The sequence below is a fragment of the Peromyscus eremicus genome, chromosome 5 (genome assembly GCF_949786415.1).
Source record: "Peromyscus eremicus chromosome 5, PerEre_H2_v1, whole genome shotgun sequence".
NCBI lineage: Eukaryota > Metazoa > Chordata > Mammalia > Rodentia > Cricetidae > Peromyscus > Peromyscus eremicus.
In genome coordinates this window covers 82,009,997-82,032,687 of record NC_081420.1, presented here as the reverse complement: position 1 = coordinate 82,032,687, position 22,691 = coordinate 82,009,997, and the positions used below count along the sequence as shown (strand labels likewise).

General features: G+C 47.7%; 1 protein-coding gene across 2 annotated transcripts in view; it reads right to left on the bottom strand.

Moving 5' to 3' along the window:
• The window catches only part of Pcnx2 (pecanex 2), a 156,186-nt gene that overhangs the window by 127,877 nt on the left and 5,618 nt on the right, over positions 1-22,691 (bottom strand). Inside the window, exons 2-9 of one of the 2 annotated variants that reach the window (XM_059263802.1) lie at positions 20,151-20,356; positions 18,855-18,972; positions 18,131-18,167; positions 15,441-16,736; positions 12,923-12,949; positions 8,258-8,405; positions 7,259-7,404; positions 4,885-4,978 (exon numbers count right to left, since the gene is read on the bottom strand). In XM_059263802.1, the coding sequence (XP_059119785.1) occupies positions 4,885-4,978; positions 7,259-7,404; positions 8,258-8,405; positions 12,923-12,949; positions 15,441-16,736; positions 18,131-18,167; positions 18,855-18,972; positions 20,151-20,356 (2,072 nt within the window). Of the gene's footprint in view, positions 1-4,884; positions 4,979-7,258; positions 7,405-8,257; positions 8,406-12,922; positions 12,950-15,431; positions 16,737-18,130; positions 18,168-18,854; positions 18,973-20,150; positions 20,357-22,691 lie in introns of both variants that reach the window. The other variant, XM_059263801.1, reaches the window with a different exon arrangement.

Sequence of the window (22,691 nt, the reverse complement as noted above, 5' to 3'; positions counted from 1 at the left end):
TCAACCGCTGGTGTCCTCTCTCAGATGCCCCCCACCTTGCTTTGAGAGAAGGTATTCTCATTGACCCAGGATCTGCTGACTAAGGTGGGCTGGCTGGCTTTGGGGATCCATCTGTTTCTACCACCCAGTGCTTAGATTACAAGTACTCTACACGACACCTGGCTTTTTAATGTGGATTCCGGGTCCCTATGCCTGTGTGGCAAGTGTTTTACCAACTGAGTTAACTCCCCAGGCCAACTTTAATTTTTAAAGCAAGCCAGTGAATTAATTCATTGTTTCTCTCAACTTACAGGTCAAAAAAGTTGACAAGGAAAGGCAATATGGCTCAGTGGGTAAAGGGGCTTGCCACTAAGCCTGATGACCTGAGTTTGCTTCCCAGGACCCATATGGTGGAAAGAGAAAAGCTACCCTTTGACCTCCACATATGTGCAGTGTGGCGCGCGCGCACACACACACACACACACACACACACACACACACACACACACACCTGAAAATAAATAAGTAAAAATGTAATGCAAATATTTTAAACTTAATGAGTAAGAAATTATACCACATGAAACAGAAAATAAACACAGGTGTTGAGATTCGAACCCACGTCTGTCTGATGTAAGACTTGTGCTTATGTCCAGAGCAGCTAGAGATGCTGCAGGTCTGGGTCAGCTCTACCTCCACTTTCAGCTTTCTTGCTGATAGAGAACTGCTTCCCGCAGAGAATGAGGAGCTGGGAGCTTGGCTCTGCTGTCCACAGAGAAGGTGCTGAGAGAGTCAGGCTGGAGGTCTCTGTTTGCTCTATTTTCTCATGGCTGAAAGGAAGTCCTGTTAATTCTGTATTCACATGTGCTGATAACTCTCTCAGGACTATGAGCTACCACGCTGCTTCACGAAGACTCGGGGCATGCGGGGACACAATGTAAGGCACGAGACCCCTGTGTCTTCCTGGTGGCAAAGCCACCAGCACTGTCATTGCTCTGGCTGGGTCAGAGGTCATTCTTCACCTTTAGTGTTAGAAACAATGATTAGGGGATGCCGCCCTTCCCCCATGTGCTCGCACTCGTACACCAGTGAGGGGCTGGTATGTGGCTCAGCAGCAGGGCACGTGCCTAAGATATACTAATGAAGGTTTGGCTGTAGCTCAGGGCAAGGGTGCTTGCTATAACCCTCTAGTGAGGGGCTGGAAGCATGGCTCAGTGGTAGAGTGCCGCCTGGAATCTACTGTGAGGGGATGGGTGCTGTGGGATGGTCTGTATGTCAAATGTGTTGTTGATTGGTCAATAAATAAATCACTGATTGGTCAGTGGCCAGGCAGGAAGTATAGGTGGGACTAACAGAGAGGAGAATTGAGAGAACAGGAAGCTGGGTGAAGGAGACACTGCCAGCCGCCATCAGGACAAGGAAGATGTAAAGTACCGGTAAGCCACAAGCCACGTGGCAAGGTATAGATGAATAGAAATGGATTAATTTAAGCTGTAAGAACAGTTAGCAAGAAGCCTGCCACGGCCATACAGTTTGTAAGCAATATAAGTCTCTGTGTTTACTTGGTCGGGTCTGAGTGGCTGTGGGACTGGCGGGTGAGAGAGATTTGCCCTGACCGTGGGCCAGGCAGGAAAACTCTAGCTACAGATGGGGATGTTGCTTAGTGATAGAACACCTGCCTAGAATCTACCCGTGAGGGACTGGGAATGGGGTTCATCTGTCATGTACTGGCCTAGCATGCAGGAGGCCCTGAGATTCAACTCCCAAAGTACATATACATAAAAGAACTCTAGCTGGGAAAGGCCGTGATGAGAAAATGAAAGAAAACGAGAATGGGGTGATCACTAAAGAGAAATTAGAGGGAGAAAGAGAGTGGGTGCCCCTCAGTGAGGTGGTGTGGAAACCCCAAGGCCTTCTCACCCACATGTGCACCCTTTATGGCTTTGTTTTTAAATTTTGCTTTTATTTATGTATATGTGTGTACAACTACTTGTCTGTATGTGCACCATGTGTATACAGGCACCCACAGAGACCAGAAGAGAGGGGTGGATGCAGAGACCCACAGAGGCTTCCTAGTAAGAACTTACTCAGGGTCCGAGAATCTGAGCTTGCTTTACCCAGCAGGGCTGCATAAGGGGATGATTTGACCACGGGGCGTGGTTACCAGGCGTTTGGAAGGGTCTACACTTGGCTGTGTGGTATGCTTTCATCTAGCAAGGGGGAGGTCTTTTGCCCTGCTCCTTGGCATTGTTATAAAAAGCCCTTTGGAAGAGGCCATTGGGTTTTGATCCAGGTCCCCCCCCCCCCCCCCGCCGCTGCCCCGAAGCTATCCTGTGTTTCTCTTTCTCCTCTTCACTATCTTTCTATCTAAAAGTTTCTTATCCTCTCCTCCTCATAGGAACCCTTTAAAAGATGTGAGCTGGCTTCCCACAGGTGGATCCCCTGCAGCTGAAGTTACAGATGTTTGTGAGCCACCCGCTGTGGCTATTGAGAAGAGAACTCATGTCTTCTGCAAGGGCAGCAAGTGTTCCTAACCGGCAAGCCATCTCTCTGGTCCCTTAGTTTTTCACGGCTCAGGATATGTGACTACAATGTATGTTATACCGGTAAATTGTCACATGCTGTTTGAGCTCACTGAGGAGCTGGCTCTGAAAACACAATTGCCCACCCCATCCTCAAAGTCTGTCTCCAAGTGTCTTTTGTCTGGATAGAGCTGCTCCCCCAGCTCTGTGACAGGAAAGAGAAGATCAGCAAAACAGCCCAGAGTGAAAACAGTGCCCTTGAGAACAGCCAGAAGTGAGCCGCTATAGCAGAGGTAACTCTCTAACATCGATCCACCACTTGCTGTTTCTTACTTTGGCTTCCTGTATACTGAGTAAAGTCAATTATGGGGTTTGAACAATGGCTCAGAAGTTAAGAGCACTGGCTGCTCTTCCAGAAGACTGGGGCTCAATTCCCAGCACCCACATGGTGGCTCCCAACCCTCTGTAACTCCAGTTCTGGGAGATCTGGCTCCCACTTTTGGTCTTCAAGGGCATCACACACATATAGTACATACATACATACACACACACATGCACACACACACACACACACACACACACACACCACACGCAGGCATGCACTCACTCACACATGCATGCACGCAGGCAGGCAAAACATCTATACAGGCAAAAAGAATTTAAAAAAAAACAATAAAAATAAACATGCTCATTCAAAACTGAAAATATAGCTCTCATAGATCATTCTCTTGATTCAGAACACCAGCATTACTGGTAAATTCAGGTCAGTACTTACCTGGGAAGGAAGTAGTGTATATTTATTCAGAGGAAACAAAAATCCAACAAAAGCAAAGCTCCTGCCCTTACTGTGGGATGAAACAGGAGGCTTCTGTTTGCTCTGAATTTAGCATAAGAGCATGTCAACCTGCCTCTGGGGAGAAGATGTGACAGTTCCCTGTGTTTTCCTGCACTTGAAGACATCACCTGAGAAAGCTGCTATGCTAAATGATGAAATTCCCTAACTGCAATCCTGGCATGTGCTAACACTAGAGCCGAGTGAAGGAGGACGCACACCTTTCCTTTCAAGTGTCTGTTTGGTCGGGGATTCTGCTTGTCTCTGGCTGGGGAAGCCAGCTTTGATTGGTGCACACACTGGTACCCAAGACTGGAGGAGACTGCAGGGCAGGGAGGTGGTGAGATGCAGGCCCTGCCCCTGCGGGACTGACTGAGTTCAAGTAGAACATATCAGAGCAGAACAGGAAGGATGGGGTGGCAGGGAGGGGTGACCTCCAGACACTGACATCGGGCACTGGGTGGCAGGGAGGGGTGACCTCCAGACACTGACATAGGGCACTGGCATTTTTGATCAGGTGAGAATTGATGATGGGGTCATAGCATCAGTGAGAGAACACTCCAGAGGCTAGTGCATGATGACAGGAAAATTATGTCCTTTGTTTTAGGTTCCCTGAAAATTCCCATCACATCCCTGAAAAAACTCAGGACTCAGGAAACACGAGACCTCCGGAGTTAGATTCTGTTTGTTTTGTTTGAGACCAGGTCTCATGTAGCCCAGGCTGGCCTTGACATTGCTCTGCAGCTGAAGATGACCTTGAATTTTGGATCTTCTTGCTCCCACCACCTCCCAAAAGCCAAGATTACAGTTCCCTGCCACCATGCTTTGTTTATGTGTTGCGGGAGTTGGAATGGAGGGCTTCAACTTGGTCCTACCAACGGAGTCACAACCCCAGGTTCTCAAAACACCACTTATACTCTCCATGCAGGAAGCCCACGACATGCCCATTATACCATAATAGCCTGTAGTTCTTCGAACACACATGCATTTCTAACACACTGCACATAACGGATTTACCTCCATATTTACAGCAAGCAACTGAGACCCATCCATTCCGATTGCCATAAAGACTCTGTAAGCCCAGGAAACCTCAGACCTGCTCCACAGCTGGTGAGCTGAACAGCTGGCTCTGTGCACAGAGAGCTGTGCAAGCTGCTTCAGTACTAAGGGAACTCACACTACGAGGAACTAGGAGCTGTTCAACATCTTTTCAATGAAACAGAGTAGATACTTAGGGCCTCTACCTGCAGAGTGGCCTGTGAACTAGAAGCATCCACACTTCCAGGGTGCCCTTGGGCAAATGTTGCACTGCCCTCTAGAGAGCTGAGCTCTCAAGCTGCCGGGCTCAGATTTCTTCACACAGGTCCCCTCCGAGTTTCTACCTACATGTCCTGTTCACCTTCCACCAGGGCCAAGGCCCCAAAAATGGTTCTGCTGAGTTTTCTAGCATGTCATATTTTCATTTCACACAAAACTCTGCCTTAACCTCTACAGAGGAGCCTGTGGACCCCAGCACTGTCCAGGCTCCCAGACCTGGAGGCAAAGCCCACTCACCTGGCACGTGAGACACAGTCAGGGTTCGAGGACCGATGCTGGGAGGAGCCTTCTTTCTGATTTCCAGACTTTAAATAACACGACCTGATTTCCCCTGCAAAATTGTGAGATTTAAGCAAAAGAGTACCATCCCATTGTCTACGATGCATAAGCTCACTCCCACTGTCTTCAAGTTAAAGGCAGCCCCGTCAGACTGTGGAGTGACTGACTCTGTTTCATTGTTTCATATTTGAAGCAGAAGTTTATGTAGCAAAGGAAACCACTGAGAAAAATGTTCTGCGTGTCTACCTGGTGCAACTGTAGGTACTCACTACATCACTGTCTTTGATCTGCATATCAGAATTGTTCTGTTAGTCAATTAACTTTTGTTTCCTTCTTTTCTTTGGTTTTTTTCTTTCCATTTCTTTTTCTCTCCCTGTGGTTCCAGGCTGGCCTCCAACAATCAATCTTCCTGCCTCAGCCTTATGCTGGGATTACAGGCATGGGCTACTATACCTAGTATTCTTTCTCAGGTAGCCCAGGCTGGCCTTGAACTCACTGTGTAGCCATGACACCCCTGAACTCCTGCCCCTCCTGCTCGAGTGCTGGGATTATAGGTGTGGTTGAGTGGTGCTGGGAATCTACCCCAGGGCTCATCATACCCCACAGGCAGATATGTGCCCAGCCCTTTACTTCACATGTTTTTCTGTATTCCACTCACATAGCAGGAGGACTGGAGGAGGGCTGGAGCAGGTGGTTTCTGTGTGCATGCACATGGGTATTGCATAGAAGAGACTCATTAGGCCTGTAGCTTAGATGGAGGCTGCAGAGTCCAGGCTGCCTCAGGGAAGGTGAATGAGCATGGCTGCTGACTTCGTGCCAGCCTGGTCAAGAGGGGAAGAAAGGGTGGCATCCATTTGTAGAGTTCAGTTAGTTCGGCTGGAGGGTCCTGGGCATTGAGGTGTGAAGATCAGCTCCTGCCCTGATGTCATCTCCTAGTCCCAAGGAGCACCTTCCTCTGGTTAATTCCCTGGTGGAGACACCTGCCAAGTGGCCTTCAGCTCCAAAGTGCCAACAGCCAAGGCCTGGCCTCACTTTCTGGAGGCTTAGATAAAAGTGTGTGTGTGTGTGTGTGTGTGTGTGTGTGTGTGTGTGTGTGTGTGTGACAGTGACACAAGACATTGAGTCAGATAAGGCCACAGAAGTCAGCATCCTGAGTACTCCGTAACTGACAATGAACTGGAGCCATGCGGACAAACAGCTCATGCTTTCTCACAGGCAGGCCCTAGCCTCCTTCTCACTTCCAGTGTGTGTATGTTTGTGTTTATGTTGGAGTGAGTGTATAGAGACCAAGAAACCTGAGAGGGGCCAGGAGAGGGAGAAAAGAGGGCTGTGGAAGGAGGGAGAGGAACTGGAACACATGATTTCAGTGTGGAAGGTGACTATGCAGATGGAGGGGTCCACGCCAGGATGGGGGCTTGGAGATGAGAGAGAGCCAGCCAGGACTAAGCCAGTGTGGAAACCCCATTAGGAAACCTGCTACTTTGTACACTGATTAAAAAAATAACTTAAAAAAGTTAAAAAGGATGTTAGCCAAGACCCAGCCCAGAACAACCAGAGCCCACATCTCTTGTCCTTGGGACTCTGACCCAACCGTTTGATGGGTGATTCCTCATGTAAGTACTTTAAATCATTTTTATATGAAGACACTAGGAAAAGCTATGAGGATGTTTAACAAACACCTAATAAGTATGTACCGGGAACTGGGCATGCACCCTGATGAGGTCTCTCTCCACTTGGGAAAGAGAAAGGTCATTAGCAGATTATCATAAGACAAGAAATAACTACTGTAATAATGTAGATGAAAGTAAAGGATTGAGTGTTTAGAGAGCCCAGGGATGTGGCTTCCTGGGTAGAGTGCTTGCCTGGCATGCACAGAGCCCTGGTCTCTATCCCCAGGACTACATATACCAAGCATGCTCAAATACCCCTGTCATCCCAGCACTCAGGAGGTAAGGGTTGGAGTGTCACAAGTTCAAGGTCAGTCTGAGCTACATAGTTAGTTGGAAGTTGGCCCACGCTACATAAAACCTTGTGTCAGAAAAATAAATGAAAAAATAAAATGTTTTAAAAGAGCAAAAATCAGGTGCACCCGGTTAACGCTAAGGTTTGCCTGGAATTTTCTCCTTGGAAATAAGACAAAAAGGGTAAGTAGCATACCAAAGGTGTAATAAGCCAAGGCAGAAAGGAGAGGGCTCCTTCGATAGTACTAAAGGCAACCCCAGGACTGTCTGACTGTTTTAATATCTAACACTTAGACTAGGGACCACGCAGAGCTCCCAGGAAAGCCGTGGCTGTCCCCCTTTCTGCTCTCTAGGAGTTCTTTAAGACTCACCATGCTCATCGATGAAAACGTGCATAGCATCCAGGGAAATTTCCTCCTGTACAGACGTTTCCGGCCCACTGATGACCTGCAGCACCGAGCTGTCTTGTTGGGAAGTCACTCTGTAGATGATCTGTCTTTGCCGACTGCCCTGGAAACTTAACACACAGAAAAGCTTCAAGGATGCTGTGCTGGCTAGTTTTATGTCAACTTGACACAAGCTAGAGTCATCAGAGGAAGGATCCTCAATAGAGAAAATGCCTCCATAAGATCGGGCTATCAGTAAACCTGTTGGGAATTTTCTTAATTTGTAATGGATGGGGGAGAACCCAGCCCATTGTGGGTGGTGCCACCCCTGTGCCAGCGGTCCTGGGTTCTATAGAAGCAGGCTGGGCAAGTCAAGTGGAGAAAGCCCTTAAGCATCACTCCTCCACTACACTACATCAGCTCCTGCCTCCAGGTTCCTGCCCTGTCTGAGTTCCTGCCCTCACTGCTTTCGATGGTGAACTGTTATATGGAACTGGGAGTGAAATAAACCCTTTTCCCCCCAAGTGGCTTTTGGTCATGGTGTTTTATACAATAGTATAAAATTATGCAATAGTAACCCTAACTAAGACAGATGGTGAGGGGCTGGGGAGATGACTCAGTGGTAAACTGCTCACCATGCAAGTGTGAGAACCTGAGTTCAGACCCATAGGACTCATGTGAACAAAAGCCAAGCATTGAGGCATGCTCCAATAATCCCTGGGCTAGGGAAGAGACAAGAGGATTCCCCAGGCTCTCTGGGCAGCCAATGTAGCTGAACAGGTAAATTCCAGGTTCAGTGAGAGATGGAGAACTACTGAGATGTTCAACATCTGGCCTACACACACACACACACACACACACACACACACACACACACACACACCAGGAATTCTTCTTTACCCTCCCCAAAGCATTACAAGGAGCACCTAGTGGGACAGGCCACCTCACACTCCACACAGGGCTAAGTGACCAAGTCCTCCTTACAGTGCTGTGGTCTTGGCAGGCTGTGTGGACACTGGGCTGGCGACTGCATGGTCTTGGCTCGGCAAATCTGGTTTTCCCGGCTTCGGATCATGTTCACTGGGTTTTTCACTCTCCACAGCTTCTTCCTTGGTCCCTGGGGAGGCATGATCTGAAAGACACAGCTTTCCATGTTAACAAGAAACAGGAAAACAATCTCAGTGTTTGGGGAAATGAACTATCAGCCCTGAAATATGAAAAGAACAAAGACAATCATACCAGCACTTAGGAGACTGAGGCAGAAGAATAGCTGTGAGTTCCACCCTATCCTGGGCTACAGAGTGAGATCTGGCCTCAAAACCAAGCAAACAACAAAACTCCAAACAATCTGGGTGTGGTCATGTACACCTATAATCCTAGCACTCAGGAAGCTGAGGCAGGAGGATCCCCAGGAGTTTGAGGCTAGCCTGGTCTACATAGTGAGAAAAGAGGGAGGGGAGGGAGAGAGGAAGGGAGGAAAGACAGGTTTCTAGATAGATGTTCCTTTTACTAAGTATGAAAGTCTATAAATATACTTGAAACAGACACATCTGTAAGTTTGAGACAAGTTGTTCAGGCTTCTACAGTCACCATCCACTCTGCCAAGGGTTTCAGAGACTCAGTGGCATCCACTACCCTGTTGGATCCCCATACACATACATGAAAGGGTCTGAACACACAAATGCTCAGCCTCAGATTTAAAGAGAAGACTTCAGTAGACTATCTGTTTTTGGTCCCACTGACCATTTGAAAATCTCACCATCTTTCTAGTCACTCATTCTCTACAGGTCAATCTAGCTAAAGGCAGAATGGCCCCTTGGGAAGGCAGCCATCTGTTGATTGCTACCAACTTGGAACTACTGGCTTAGGGCTGCAGGAGAAGGCACAGCACGACCCCCACTCACCCTTTGCTGGGACTATCTGAAGATGGAAAGCTGTTCAGAAGTCAGCAGGGGGGTTGGGGATTTAGCTCAGTGGTAGAGCACTTGCCTAGCAAGCACAAGGCCCTGGGTTTGGTCCTCAGCCCTGAAAAAAAAAAAAAATACTTTGCCTTCCCCAACCCCAAGTACCCAAAAATCTTTAGCCGGGCGATGGTGGCACACGCCTTTAATCCCAGCACTCAGGAGGCAGAGGCAGGCGGATCTTTGTGAGTTCAAGGCCAGCCTGGTCTACAAAGCGAGATCCAGGAAAGGCGCAAAGCTACACAGAGAAACCCTGTCTCGAAAAACCAAAAAAAAAAAACAAAAAAAGAAGTCAGTAGGTACAGATGGGAGGTGAGGAACTGTTTAAAATGTTCTCTAGAGAGTGGTCTAGACTAAGGATCTTTGCTTATGCCACTATGAGAAGTGAAGGATGCATCTGGCTTGTGTGTGGACACAGGGCTCAAAAGTGTCACTATCTTCTTCGTAAACTGTCAACTCTGAAGGGTCTCAGCCTAGACCTGAAAACAGGGACAAAAGGTCTGAACCTACAGCCCTTTCAAGACTCGCTGTTGAGGGGCAAGGAAGATGGTTCACGGATCAGGTGCTTGCTCTACCAGCATGAGGACCTCAGATTGGCCCTGGAACCCACCAAACAAGCCAGGCACGGTGGCACACATCTGTAACATCAGTGCTGGGAAGTGGAGACAGGCAAGTCCCTGAAGATTGCTGGCCTAGCTGAACCTGTGAGCTCCAGGTTCAATGAGTGATCCTGTCTCAAAAAACAAGGTGGAATGCAATAGAGGACACCTGACATCTACCCTGCACCTCCACATGCACACACACACACACACACACACACACATGCATGTGCACACAGAAAAGACATGCCACTAGACTCAAACTACAGTAATGTATCCGAGGATGCCAACCACATGATCATAGCAGTCCCTCCTTGGACTTCTTCCCAGCCACTGGAGGAGACTGGTGACTTGTGAGTGGGTGCCGACACTAAGCATTCCCAGCACATCAGTGGTAAGTGTCTCGGGCACAAGAAAAAGTTTGGATTTCATTTGACAGTCTGTCAGGCAGGTGGTACTCACAGCTGTCAAGAAAAGCATGACCCCAGAACAAATAACCATGCCAGGCCCCATTTCAGAAGAGGGACACACAAGGAAGCTCCCTGCACCACACTGCCAGGTACATCTGTTCATCTCCAGCATCTTAGGTCCTCTCTCTTGATGTGGACATTCTTCAGGTCAGCATATGGGCCACCTCTCCAGGGCCCCTTAATCTAGATGTTCGCTCCTACACCAGAACTCGCTGCAGTTTTCATTTTCTTAGACATGAGACATTTTTCATAAAATAAACCAGTACTAAAGATACCCTGTCTTAGTTAGGGTTTTTATTGCTGTGAAGAGACACCATGACCACAGTAACTTTTATAAAGGAAAACATTTAACTGGGGCTGGCTTACAGTGCAGGGTTTAGTCCATTTATTGTCATGGTGGGAAGCATGGAGGCATGCAGGCAGACATGGTGCTGGAGAAGTAGCTGAGAGTTCTATATCCAGACAAGCAGGCAGCAGGAAGAGAGAGTGACACTGGGCCTGGCTTGAGCTTCTGAAACTTCAAAACCCACCCCTAGTGACACACTTCCTCCAACAAGGCCACATCTCCTAATGGTACCACTCCCTATGAGCCTATGGGGGCCATTTTCATTCAAACCACCACATACCCCCTTTTAACTATCATATTTACTTTGAAAATTAATGTTCTCAAATGCCACTAGATAATCTTCCAAGTCACCCTAAAATAGTTACATCTGTAGATACAGTGTGGCATGTTAACAAGATCCTTGCAAACTTAAAGTGTTTCACTTTCCATGGAAACACTTTCTCTAGGGGGGGGGGGACACTCCCAACTGGAGGACACTTACAAGCTTCACAAAACTCCTCCTAAGATTACAAGCGAAATTAGGGGGTGGGGGACTTTTTCCAATTGGCAGTCTCCTGGAGGAGACTCTGACCTGTCACGCAGCCTGCAAGTTGTTCAAGAAACCCAGAAACAAAGCTTTAGTGAGGGCTTGTGGTGATGCAGCTGCCTTCGAATCTCTCATGCTTCTGTAATCAACACCAATAAACTCACTGGGTCACTAAGCTCGGCTGGGGTGAGAGGTTCCTTGGGTCTGTCCTTGATGTCCTGTCTGGAGTACTGGTTTATGTCTCCCTGAGGAAAATCACACACCTATGTTGTAGATAATTCTTCCACAGATAAAATCTTTATGTATGTAGCACATTTAGAATACGGTTTTGTAGAAATTTCTAGAAGTTAAGAGACTATGCAAAACAAAATACACAGAGATCTCTAATCAGTAGCTGAAGCAGCCAGCAACCCACACATTACCTTAGCCCCAGCCCAGGACCAGGGCTACCATGGGAGAATCAAGCCTGGTAGAAGTCAGGCCAGCAACCCACACATTACCTTAGCCCCAGCCCAGGATCAGGGCTACCATGGGAGAATCAAGCCTGGTAGAAGTCAGGCCACCACTAGCAAGCTGTCCAGGAAGTCATCCATGCTCTGTGACATTTAGCTCCACATGGGCAGGACCTCTCAGTAACAGAGCTTCCCACATCTGTCCCTGTTTTCAGTATTTCTAAGCAAATAAAGCTGAACTCCCAGCCCTAATCAACTGCACAAGACAATCCATGTCTGGTTTCTCCAGTCAACAGCTTCCACCTGGGGCTACAACCCCTGCCCCCCAATCTTCACCAAGGAGCTGTGTACAACCCTCCTGGCTTTAAGTTGCTGCCCAAACCAGCTGATCTCCTTGCTCTAGGGAAACCTTTGCTTGTTCTGAGCTGATGGCTGTGGGTATCTTTATTTACACACACACACACACACACACACACACACACACACACACACACAAAGGACAAAAATGAAATCAAACAAACTTTATGTTATTATTAGTTGTTGTTTTGGTTTGGGTTTTTAGACAAGGTCTCACTGCAGACCTCAAACCTCCTGCCCCAACCTCTACAAAGCCAGGATGATGGGCATGCACCACCACACTCAGTTCTAAGCTTTGAATGGTACGTGATTTTCCTCAGCCTTGAGTTGAAGGATGATGTGAGGGCTGAGGACCATTTGCTACCCTTCCTTACATAGCTCAGTGGATGGAGAGCATCCTAAGGAGAACTAGAAGCTCCACGCCCGCTCCAATGAGATCCAAGGTCAAGCTGCATCCTCCTGTCAATCAGAACTATGACTAGAAGAGATACCGCAGACCTCCAATGTTACCTCACACAGTCATCTTGCCATATAGGCACATTCTAAAACTGGACATTCAGATTACAGTAATCAATTATTCTTCAGAGATAGAATTGCACACAGCCATGGCAAAACTCAAGAGGTCTGAGCACCACAGAAGCCTCTCTGGTACCAACAGCCTGCAGGCACATGACTTGTTTGGCCCTTCTCTTTTCTGAATGAGATACATAGTCTAGTCCCACTCTTGAGGAAGAAAGACAGAGGAATCACAGGGACACAGGAAGCAAAGGCAGCCTGGAGTCTGGCTGAAGCCCCGCTCCATCTGACAGGATGCCAGCATGGTTAACAGTTGCTGTCAAAGTTACCGACAGACAATATTCCTTCTCTATGGAGATATTTTGAATAAGAATGTTAAAATAGCAAGGACTCCTTGCTTAAGGTCTATATATGGGCTTAACCCCTCTCCAGATGTGACCCTGGGTTTTCTGGGACTCTTACAAACAAGGGTATAAACTTTTGTTTACAGTGAAGACATCTGTCATAGTTTGCTTCTCTGTTGATGTCATAGAACACTCTGACCAAAAAGCAGCTTGGGGAGGAAGGGGTTAATTTTAGTGTACAGGGTACAGCCCGTCATTGAGGGAAGCCAAGGCAGGGACCACACTGCTTCCTGGTGTGCTTTCCATGTCAGGCTGAGCTACTTTTCTTACACACCCCAGACTACCTGCCTAGGGACAGCACACCCACAGAGGGCTGAACCCTCGTCCATCAATTAGCAGTCAAGTGAAGGCCCCACAGACATGTCCACAGGCCAATCCAACGGAAGCAGTTCTCCAAATGAGGCTCTCTCTTCCTAGGTGTGTCAAGTTGACACGGTTAGTCATCACAGATCTTACCTTCTCCTGTGACCCACGGTTTACCTTATCAGTTGCAGTTCCATGTAGTAAACACTGGGGACCAGGACCACCTTAGCATCTCATTTACATTCCTCAGCAACCCTTTGTGATGTGACCCCAGAAGCCACCAAAACCACTATATACAACTACTGTAGAGACACTTGAGTGTGACTCGCTTGAAAAGCCCACTCTCTCTGGCGTATACTTGTCTTTTATTAAATGCCTCTCTATTAACCGCCACATTTGTATCTATTTTAAACTTTTTCCCTTAACAAATTCCAACTCTGCCACATGCTGGCTCACCCTGAAATTCCTTTCTATGGTGCAGTTAAGAATCACAAGTTCACCTAAGTAATGGTCTCTGTAGGTGACAGCATGGAGCTGAGTCTCTGGCCCATGTCCTTTGGCCACTGCCACTTCCTGCTTTGGGACCATCCCAATCTCAACTGCCAAGCCTGGTCCTGTCACAGAACACCCATGCTGTGGTTTGAATGTGAAATGTCCTTTGCAAGTGTATGTGTTTAAACATCTGGTCCAGTTAGTGGTACTGTTAAGGAAGGCCAGCAGCTAAGCAAACACTGCCCCGAGTGTCACAGTCAGCAGCCTTGTGCACCCACTCAAGTGTAAACAAAGGGCTCAAGATCGTGCTTGGCATGAATCAAGAACTACAGAAGGATTTGTTATGATGCGTGCAGCTTGGAAGTGCTGGGAGTTTCCACATTCTGAAACATAATTTTGTAGAAAAAGTAAGGACATGTGTGCATGCACACCTGTGTATGTGCAGGTGCACACAGAGCCAGAGGTAAATATAAGGTGTCTCCTTGGATTGTTCTTACCTTTGTTTTTGAGACAGTCTAGAGCTTGCTAGTTCGGCTAGACTGGTTGACCAAGGATTCTCCTACCTCTATCTCCCCAACACTGGGATTACAGATACTCACTACCATGTCTGGGTTTCTTTTCTCCATGGGTTCTAGGGGATCAAACTCAGGTCCTCATGCTCACATCAAACATTTTACCAACTGAGTCATCTCCAGTACCCAGCGTAGGGTCCTCAACAGAAATGTGCTTTGTGCTGAACTTTCCCAGAAGGCGTATCGCCCATACTGGAAGAGACATCTGTTTCCCAGTTGTTGGAACTATAGGAAACAATTGCTTGTTCCCTGAAAACAAACATCCTTGGCTCCTAGAGAATCTTAAAACTCCTCGTAAAGCCTTAAGTTTCCTGTGCAGTGAGTGGATGCAGGTAGGGCCTCCCCACCTTCAAAACCAGAATCTGGGAATTCTCCAAGATTCAGAACTTTCGGAGCAGCAACATGGCATTCCAAGAGGAAACTTATACCTGAGCTCAAGTGACAAGGCACAATTAGAATCCAGGAGCTGTGCATGGGGTACAGCCAGAACATAAATGAGTGTGAACATACACATGAGTCTCATAGGTCTTACCTGAAAAATACCTCATTGTGGATAGTCGAATATCCTAAAAACCTGAAAATACCCCAAATCTACAACATGTCAATTCCCAAGCATTTTGGATGAAGGGTGCTCATCACAGCTCAGGATCAGCACCTGGAGTAAGTATGGGTAGCAGAAACAAGCCACATGGTTGGGGAGACGGCTCAATCATAAACAATTGCCTCACAAGCATGAGGAGCTGAGTTCAGATTTCCAGAAACTACCAAAAAAAAAAAAGCTGAGTGCAGTGGCAAGTCCCTATAATCCCAACACGGCAAGATGGGAGGTGCAGATAGGCAGATCCCTGGAAGCTCAGAGGCCAGCTAGCCTGGCCTATGCAGTGAGGACCAGAACAATGAGAGACCCTGTCTGAAACAAAAGATGGAAGCCATCTGAGGGCTGTCCTCTGACCTCTGCATATGTGCTGTGCACACTTGCACCGACATGTGCATCCACACACATGAATGTGCACACACACACACACACACACACACACACACACACACACCAAACAATAAAGCATCCCTGAGAGCTGATGCCCCAGATTGGATAACACAGGCAAAGGACAGACTGACATCCCTGCTGTGATGTCATCAGGGAGAAGCGGGTACAGTCTCACCTTCAGGACCCTGATTTGCTCCTTTCGGCTCTGCTGCTGAGTCGGGGGCCACCACTTTGGATGTATTGATGGATTCCAATAGGGAGACAAACTCTAGGAAGTTGGACTCATTTGGAATCTGTCCTTCCTTGGCTTCCAGGTCTGATTTGGATGTTGGGATGGGTTTCTCGTTGTCGTTGGCCACCTCCTTGTTACTCCGGCTCAAGAACACATCAGTCCCACTGTCCACACTGAGCACACGGGCATGCCTTTTCTCATGGCTGCTCTTACAAGAGGCTGGGTCAAGGTTAGCCTGGCCCTCCCTGCTCCCCTCAGACTCAGAGTCCACCCTGAGTGTGAGTGGTGCAGGTGTGGGGCCTGGTTCCCAGGTACACCTTGGGGTAAGACTGCCATCCTTGGTACTACGCTCCCCGTCCCCAGATCCACAGCCAGGACAAGGATCAGATGACATCATCTCCACTCTCTCTGGGGTCCTTTCTCCTCCATTTCTTTCAGGACAAGAGATGCCTCTTCCTCCTCCATCCTCAGTTAGCTCAAGGGTGATCAGAGGAATTCTGACCTGCTCAGGGTCTGCAGGACCAGCCATTCCTGGGCCAGAAGGCTCTGCGTCGGGCCTGACACTGGTTCCGTCAGAGCTGGTTACCCTCAGGTGCAGGGAACTCTCCAGGTCACTCATGGAGTTTGGGGTGCTGCTCATGGTGATAACTATCTTAATGGGCTCATGCAGACTCAGCGGTTCCCCAGGCTGAGAGTTATCAATGAGGGTCACTGCAACCTCGCCGTCAGAGTCAACCACTTCCTGGTTCAAGGGCAGCTCCACCTGACCGGACGTCCGGGTCAGCTCCTCTTCTTCCGTGGGTTTGGCCAGGACTGTGTCGCACTGGCAGCAGCTGCTGCTCAGGCTGTCCTGAGGTGATCTGCTCTGTGACTGTGTCCTGGTGGGGCCCTGGGGACCATTGGTGGACTGTGGAATCAGAGCGGAGTGCTCACTGCCCCACGGCTGGAAGGAGATGTCCGTTTCCAGTAAGTCATACTGGGACAATGACAGGTGTGGCAACTTCTTCAAGGCTCCCGTGTTCACCAGGCCACTCTCAGACCTGTGGCGGGCTGGGCGCCGGCCGGTGCCCCCTGGCTCTTTCCCTTTTCTTCCTGTGAGGATCTCTGGGGTTACTGGCTTTACTGGGCCTGCTGGTTTGGGAGTGGGTTCTGGTGTACGGCCCTGAGAAGCAGGTAGGCTTTCCGACTTGATGCCCGGTGAGGTAGATGACATCACTGCCTCGGGTTGATCCTCTGACAGGACAACGCCTGGAAAGAATGACAGGGGTGACATGGGACCCATCTGCAATGATGTTTAACGCCTGGGAGTGAGACATTAAAACCCAAACCAGCAGCAAACACTCGTGTGTGTGTGTGTGGTGTGTGTGTGTGTGTGTGTGTGTGTGTGTGTGTGTGTGTGTGTGTGAGGGTGTGCACATGTGCCTGTATGTGGAGGCCCAGGGTCATCCTCAGCTGCCATTCTTTCAGATAGCATTCACCTTGTTCTTTGAGTCGGGTCTCTCAATGGTCTGAAATTTACCGGCTGACCAGTGAGACTCAGGGATTCCCTTGTCTCTGTCTCTTAAGTGCTGGGATTGCAAGTATGTACCACCACACTCAACTTTTTCATGTGGGTTCTAGAGATCTGACTTAGATCCTCATGCTTACAAGGATCCAAGCCATCCTAACCCTGGGAGCTTGTTTTATAAGAGTGCCCTTTCTACCTTAGCTCCTAAGAGGTCTGTACTATAATAGTGACTCACATTTTTTTTCTGTGCTGGGGCCTCAAGAGGCAGAGCAGTGTGGTCTAAATCACACACTCAGGCCTTGTGGTTGGAAAGGGCTTGACTCTGCACCCCATCACCTTCTCATCTTGAGCAAGTTACATGATCCCTCTAGACCAGTGGTTCTTAACCTTCCTAATGCTGTGACCCTTTAATACAATTAGTTACTCATGTTATGGTGACCCCAACCATAAACTTATTTCCTTACTTCTTCATAACTGTCAATTTTCTACTGTTATGAATCATAATGTAAATATCGGATATGCAGGATATCTGATGTGTGACCCCTGTGGGGATCAAGACCCACAGGCTGAGAAACACTGTAAAACCAAGGGAAATAGCAGTGGTCCAGTCAATAGGTCAGACAAGCTCATTCTCTGCTCTGTGGGGATCACTGCGTGCACCGTATAACACTCAGATGTGTGTGTGTGTGTGTGTACATGAAGGTGTATCATCCTGGCCTCCACCTGCTCCATGTCAGCAGCACTCTGTCCTCATTGTAACCATCAAGCCTTCAGCATGGTCACATGTCCCATGGGAGCAGGACCCTCCAAGAAAGACTCACAGTTCTGACCCTTAACACCTTCACCTCAGAGCTGGAGAGGTGGCTCACAGTCAAGAATGCTCAAAGCTCTTGTAGAGGAGCCCAGTATGGTTCCCAGCACCCATATCAGGCAGCTCACAACTTCCTGGAACCCCAGCTCAAGGGGGTTCGGCACCCTCTTCTGGCCTCTATGGACACCTGCACTCATTTGTGCCGGCTTATGTGTACACACAGAAATACACACATATACACCTGATTAAAAAGAATTCTTTAAAAAAATTTATTTCCCTGAGGATGTAGCGGTGATTAAATATCAAACAGTGACAATATTCTACCTTTGAGGTCTTCTACTGTCTCCTGTGCTGGCAACTCCTGCAGAAACAGAAAATAAACATCACTATAGGAGTCAGCCCACTGCACATTCCCCACATTCCACACAGCTGGCCATCACCCTTCTCCACTGGCAGCCACTCAGTCTGTCTAACAAAAGGGACACATAGGGACACCTCAGCGTTTGTGCTTCTCAAGTGTTCATAAAATGGGCAAAAGAGGTGGATTCTAAAACATGTCTAAGTGCAGACATCCTCCCAAGAGGACTGTGACAGAAAGGGGGAGGATGCTAATTAAGAAATGAAATCCAGAAGGAGTAAGGCGTAGTGACCACAGATGGAGAGCCGGAAAGCTACCCTACAGGAACAGTGATGTGCTGGTATTCCAAGATGCAAGATTTAATAAAGCAGTGAGGAGGAGATGGGGTTTGTTACAAGCGGGAAGTGCTAACAATCTGATGACCCCATGACTGACTGCAGAAGACAAAAGGAAGGAAGAGTTTTGCACCATAGTTCTCAAACAGAAAAGACAGCCGGAGAGGCTGCTGGTATTCTGGGGACACACAGTAGGCGAAGTCTGGTGGTCCCAAGCGCACCCGTGGGCCATTTCCACAGCCGACGGCATGAGAAGCCCAAGAAAGCAGTGACTACATAGGGGTACTGCAGCCACCCCCACTGGATGCTCTACGCTGGGGAGTGAACACAAGAGCAACAGGAAGCAGTCACCAACCAGTGGCGAGGAATGCTGGGAGTGGACACTCTGCCCTCGGGAGCTGCAGCGGAGGGGTGGTGTGGGCAGGCTCCCTCGAGGCTCTTCCTTCTTGGCGCTGTGAATCTGCCTGTTATTGCTGACCCAGGGTGAGAAAGAGCAGGTGTTACCAGAGAGCCAGGCTCTTCCATGTGCCTCCCAAACTGTCCCCCGCAGGTCCCTTTTTTTATACACAAGTCTTATTTTTCATAGCACATAAACTTTTCCCTGAAATTAGAAGAATTGTTCTGTCTTCCCCTCCATTCCCCCCCGCCCGCCCCCCCCCCCCCGTGTGTGTGTGTGTGTGTGTGTGTGTGTGTGTGTGTGTGTGTGTGTACATGTGTACCTATGGAAGCCAGAGAGAACTCAACCACAGGTATAGCTCAGCTACCATCTACCTTGTTTGTTGAAACAATGTCTCTCATTGGTCTGGAACTTGCTGATTTGGCTAGGCCAGTGGCCAGCAAACTGTAGGGGTCTGTCTGCCTCCAGCATCCCCACAATGGGATTATAAGCCTACATCACCATGCCTGGCTTTTAATAGGAATTCTGGGGAATCAAGCCCAGGTCCTCATGTACCCTCCCCAGCCTGGGAGACACACCTTGAAAATCAAACTATAAAAAAAATGACACAAGCATGGTGTCCTTAAGTTTCCTTCAAACATTGATCTCAGAACCTCACTCTGTGCGATGTGTGATCTTATATCAATGCACACTACCTTTAAGATTCTTTGGTATACTCTGTAAATTTAAATAACAAGACAAAATACTTAAGTAGAATACTTTGCATTGTTAAGCCTAAGCCAAATGAATTTTAGATCATAGTGTAAAGCTATGTTGGTGGCCAGATAAGACATCCAGATTGTAAAAATTAATTTTATTAAGTTTAGCTTTAAATATAAGCAAAGTACACAGATCCATGTCTGCCTGGAATGTTTACTCTCATAAGTAACTCATAAGTAGAGGGCAACTTTTATTTATTTATTTATTTATTTATTTATTTATTTATTTATTTATTTATTTATTTTTGAGTCCAAATTTCATGCAGCCCACTATGCCCTCGTAGATGATGCTGAACTCCCAAACGTCCTGCCTCCAGTTTCTGAGTGCACACATCATTACACAAGGTTTCTGTGGTGCTGAGAACTGACCCCAGACCGTTGTGCATGCTAGGCAGGTGCTCTACAGACTTAGATACAGCCCCACCCCACACAGCATCATTTTCATCGAAACCAAATCCTTCCCCTTGGGAGCAGGTGCTCTTCCGGACAAGGTTACCGTGGGTTTTTGTGGCTGGCTGTGTGCTGGCTGCTGGCCTCTCCTTCTGGCCTTCGCTTGTTTTTCTTTCGAGGGGATCGGGGCTGGATCACTTCTCCCTTGTCGAACATGAGGTGCAGGCGGTAGCTGATGAGCTTGATGACCGCAAAGAAGATGGTCACAGAGCCGCAGTAGAACAGCGCGGTGAGGACATTTGGAGGGAAAGCCTGCAGAGAGAAGAGGGAAAAGACATTGGTGTCTCTAGACTTCTACCTTGTTTTCAACCTCAACGCACAGCCAACTCTTTACTGAGCATAAGTCAGGCAAGATTTCAAGTGCTTGGGGCTTTTTCCGGTTAGAGTCTCCAAGGAAAAAGAGTTATATTATCTGTTTACCTTTGGGTTTTTTGTTTTGGCTTTCCAGGTTCTGATCAGTGACTTTGATGGCCAATGTTTCGACTGAGCTCTTTGACTTTTATATATGTATGTTTTTTAACTGAAATTTGGATTACTAAATATGTTACTATAAGCAGCAGGATTCAACTCTTACGTAATGTCTGCACCAATCCACACATCACTGTGCTGTTATTATGTGAATTAAAATAGGACTGGAAACACAGAGTGGTGGTAGAGTACCTGCCGAGCACATGTGGGACCCTAAGCTCAGTTCCCAGCACTGAGAGATAAACAAACAAAACAAAACAAACTATTGAGGCTGGGGAGATGGCTCAGCCAGTAAAATGCTTGCCGCACAAACACGAGGACGTAAGTTCAATCCCCAGACCCCACAGAAAAAAGCCAGGCAGAGACAGGAGGATTCTGGGTACCCAGCAAGCACTGGGATGCTAGCATCTCTAAGTTCCACTGCCATTCTCCATGCCAACACCCACCTGCATCCTTAAAACTACACCTGCATTTACTACTGCTTATCAATTAATCTCCAAATCATAGATGCTATTTACAGCTCAGGTAACAATTCAGATACAGTTTTCAAACGCAACAAGGAACCATAGAGCAAATGTTTTGCTTGGCTGGTGGGGTGGGTCAGTGTGTCCTTACCTAAGAAGAAAATTGTGGAATGAGCCAGGCAACTGGCTGCATTAGTGACTTTTCTCTACTCACTGCTGTGACAGTGCCTGGCAAGACGCACCTTCAGGGAGGGGGTTCATTTTGGCTCACACTTTAAAGCATCAGTTCTCAACCTGTGGGTCACAACCCCTTTGGGGGTCAAATGACCCTTCACAGTTATTGCCTAAGACTATCTGCATATCATATATTTATTATGAGTCATAACAGTAACAAAATTACAGTTATAAAATTGCAACAAAAATAATTTTATGGTTGGGGGTCACCACAACATGAGGAACTGTATTAAGGGGTTGCGGCATTAGGAAGGTTGAGAGCCACAGCTTTAAAGGGATACGGTCCAGGCTGGAGTGGGAAGCATGGCATCAGGCAGCTCCCACACCGGCAGACATATGCTGGTGGGACTCCAAACCTCTTCAAATCTTGATGAAACAGGAAGTGGAGAGTGGACAGGAAGTGGGACTGGGCTATATAACCTCAAGGCCCACCCTCAGAGAACCACTTCCTCCGATGAGGCTTCATCTCCCAAAGGCTCCAGAACCTTTCCAAACAGTGTTCCAACCAGCCTGTGGTGACATTTCATGTGCAAACCACAGCAAACATTTTCTAGTGAAAGGTCTTTTCAAGGATTCCTCAGGGATATTTCCTCTGGTCAGACATTTTTCTTCTTTCCTGGTTATTAAGTACTGAGGTGTAGTCTTTATTTTGGAAACACATTAACAAGACAAAAAAATGCAATGGAATATGTTTCAGCTTTCTTCTATTTTTCTTCCCCTCCCTCATTTTTATATGCATGTATGGTGTGTGTGTGTGTGTGTGTGTGTGTGTGTGTGTGTGTGTGTGTGACTGTATGCATGCTTGGCATATATGTTGGCATGTGTGTGGAAACTTGTGAACATGGGTGAATGTGCAGGTGGAGACCTGAGGCTGAGATTGGGAATCATCCCCCATCGTTCCTCCACCGTATTCACTGAGGCAGGGTCTCTCCATCAATCCCAGAGCTCACAGACATGGCTAGTCTCACTTAACCAGCTTGCTCTGGGGATTCTACCTCTGCTTTCTGAGGCTGGAATTCCAAGTGGGCTGCCACACCTATCCGACGTTCCATGTGGGCTCTGAGGATCCAAACTCTGGTCCTCCCATTGTTCATTGGGTAACTTAACTGCACAGCCATCTCCCTGCCTTTTCTTTTGAGATGGTAAAGATTTGGGAGGAAAACTAACACAGACACATCGTGCAAGATAAATCTTTATGTCAGAGAATAGAAGGACCAGAAGATTCTTAATAGCCTTCAAAGACCAAAAAGCCTATATTTCTTTTCTATATTTGAGACAAATCAATAGCCATAAATATAATAAGGCCATTGTTGTTTGATCTAATGGTCTATGATTTGTTTTTTCATGGAGAGGGTGGGGAGAAACTGGAGGTGAATATAATGCTGGGTGGTAGAAGTAGAAGGCAAGAGAAGGAGGAGAGC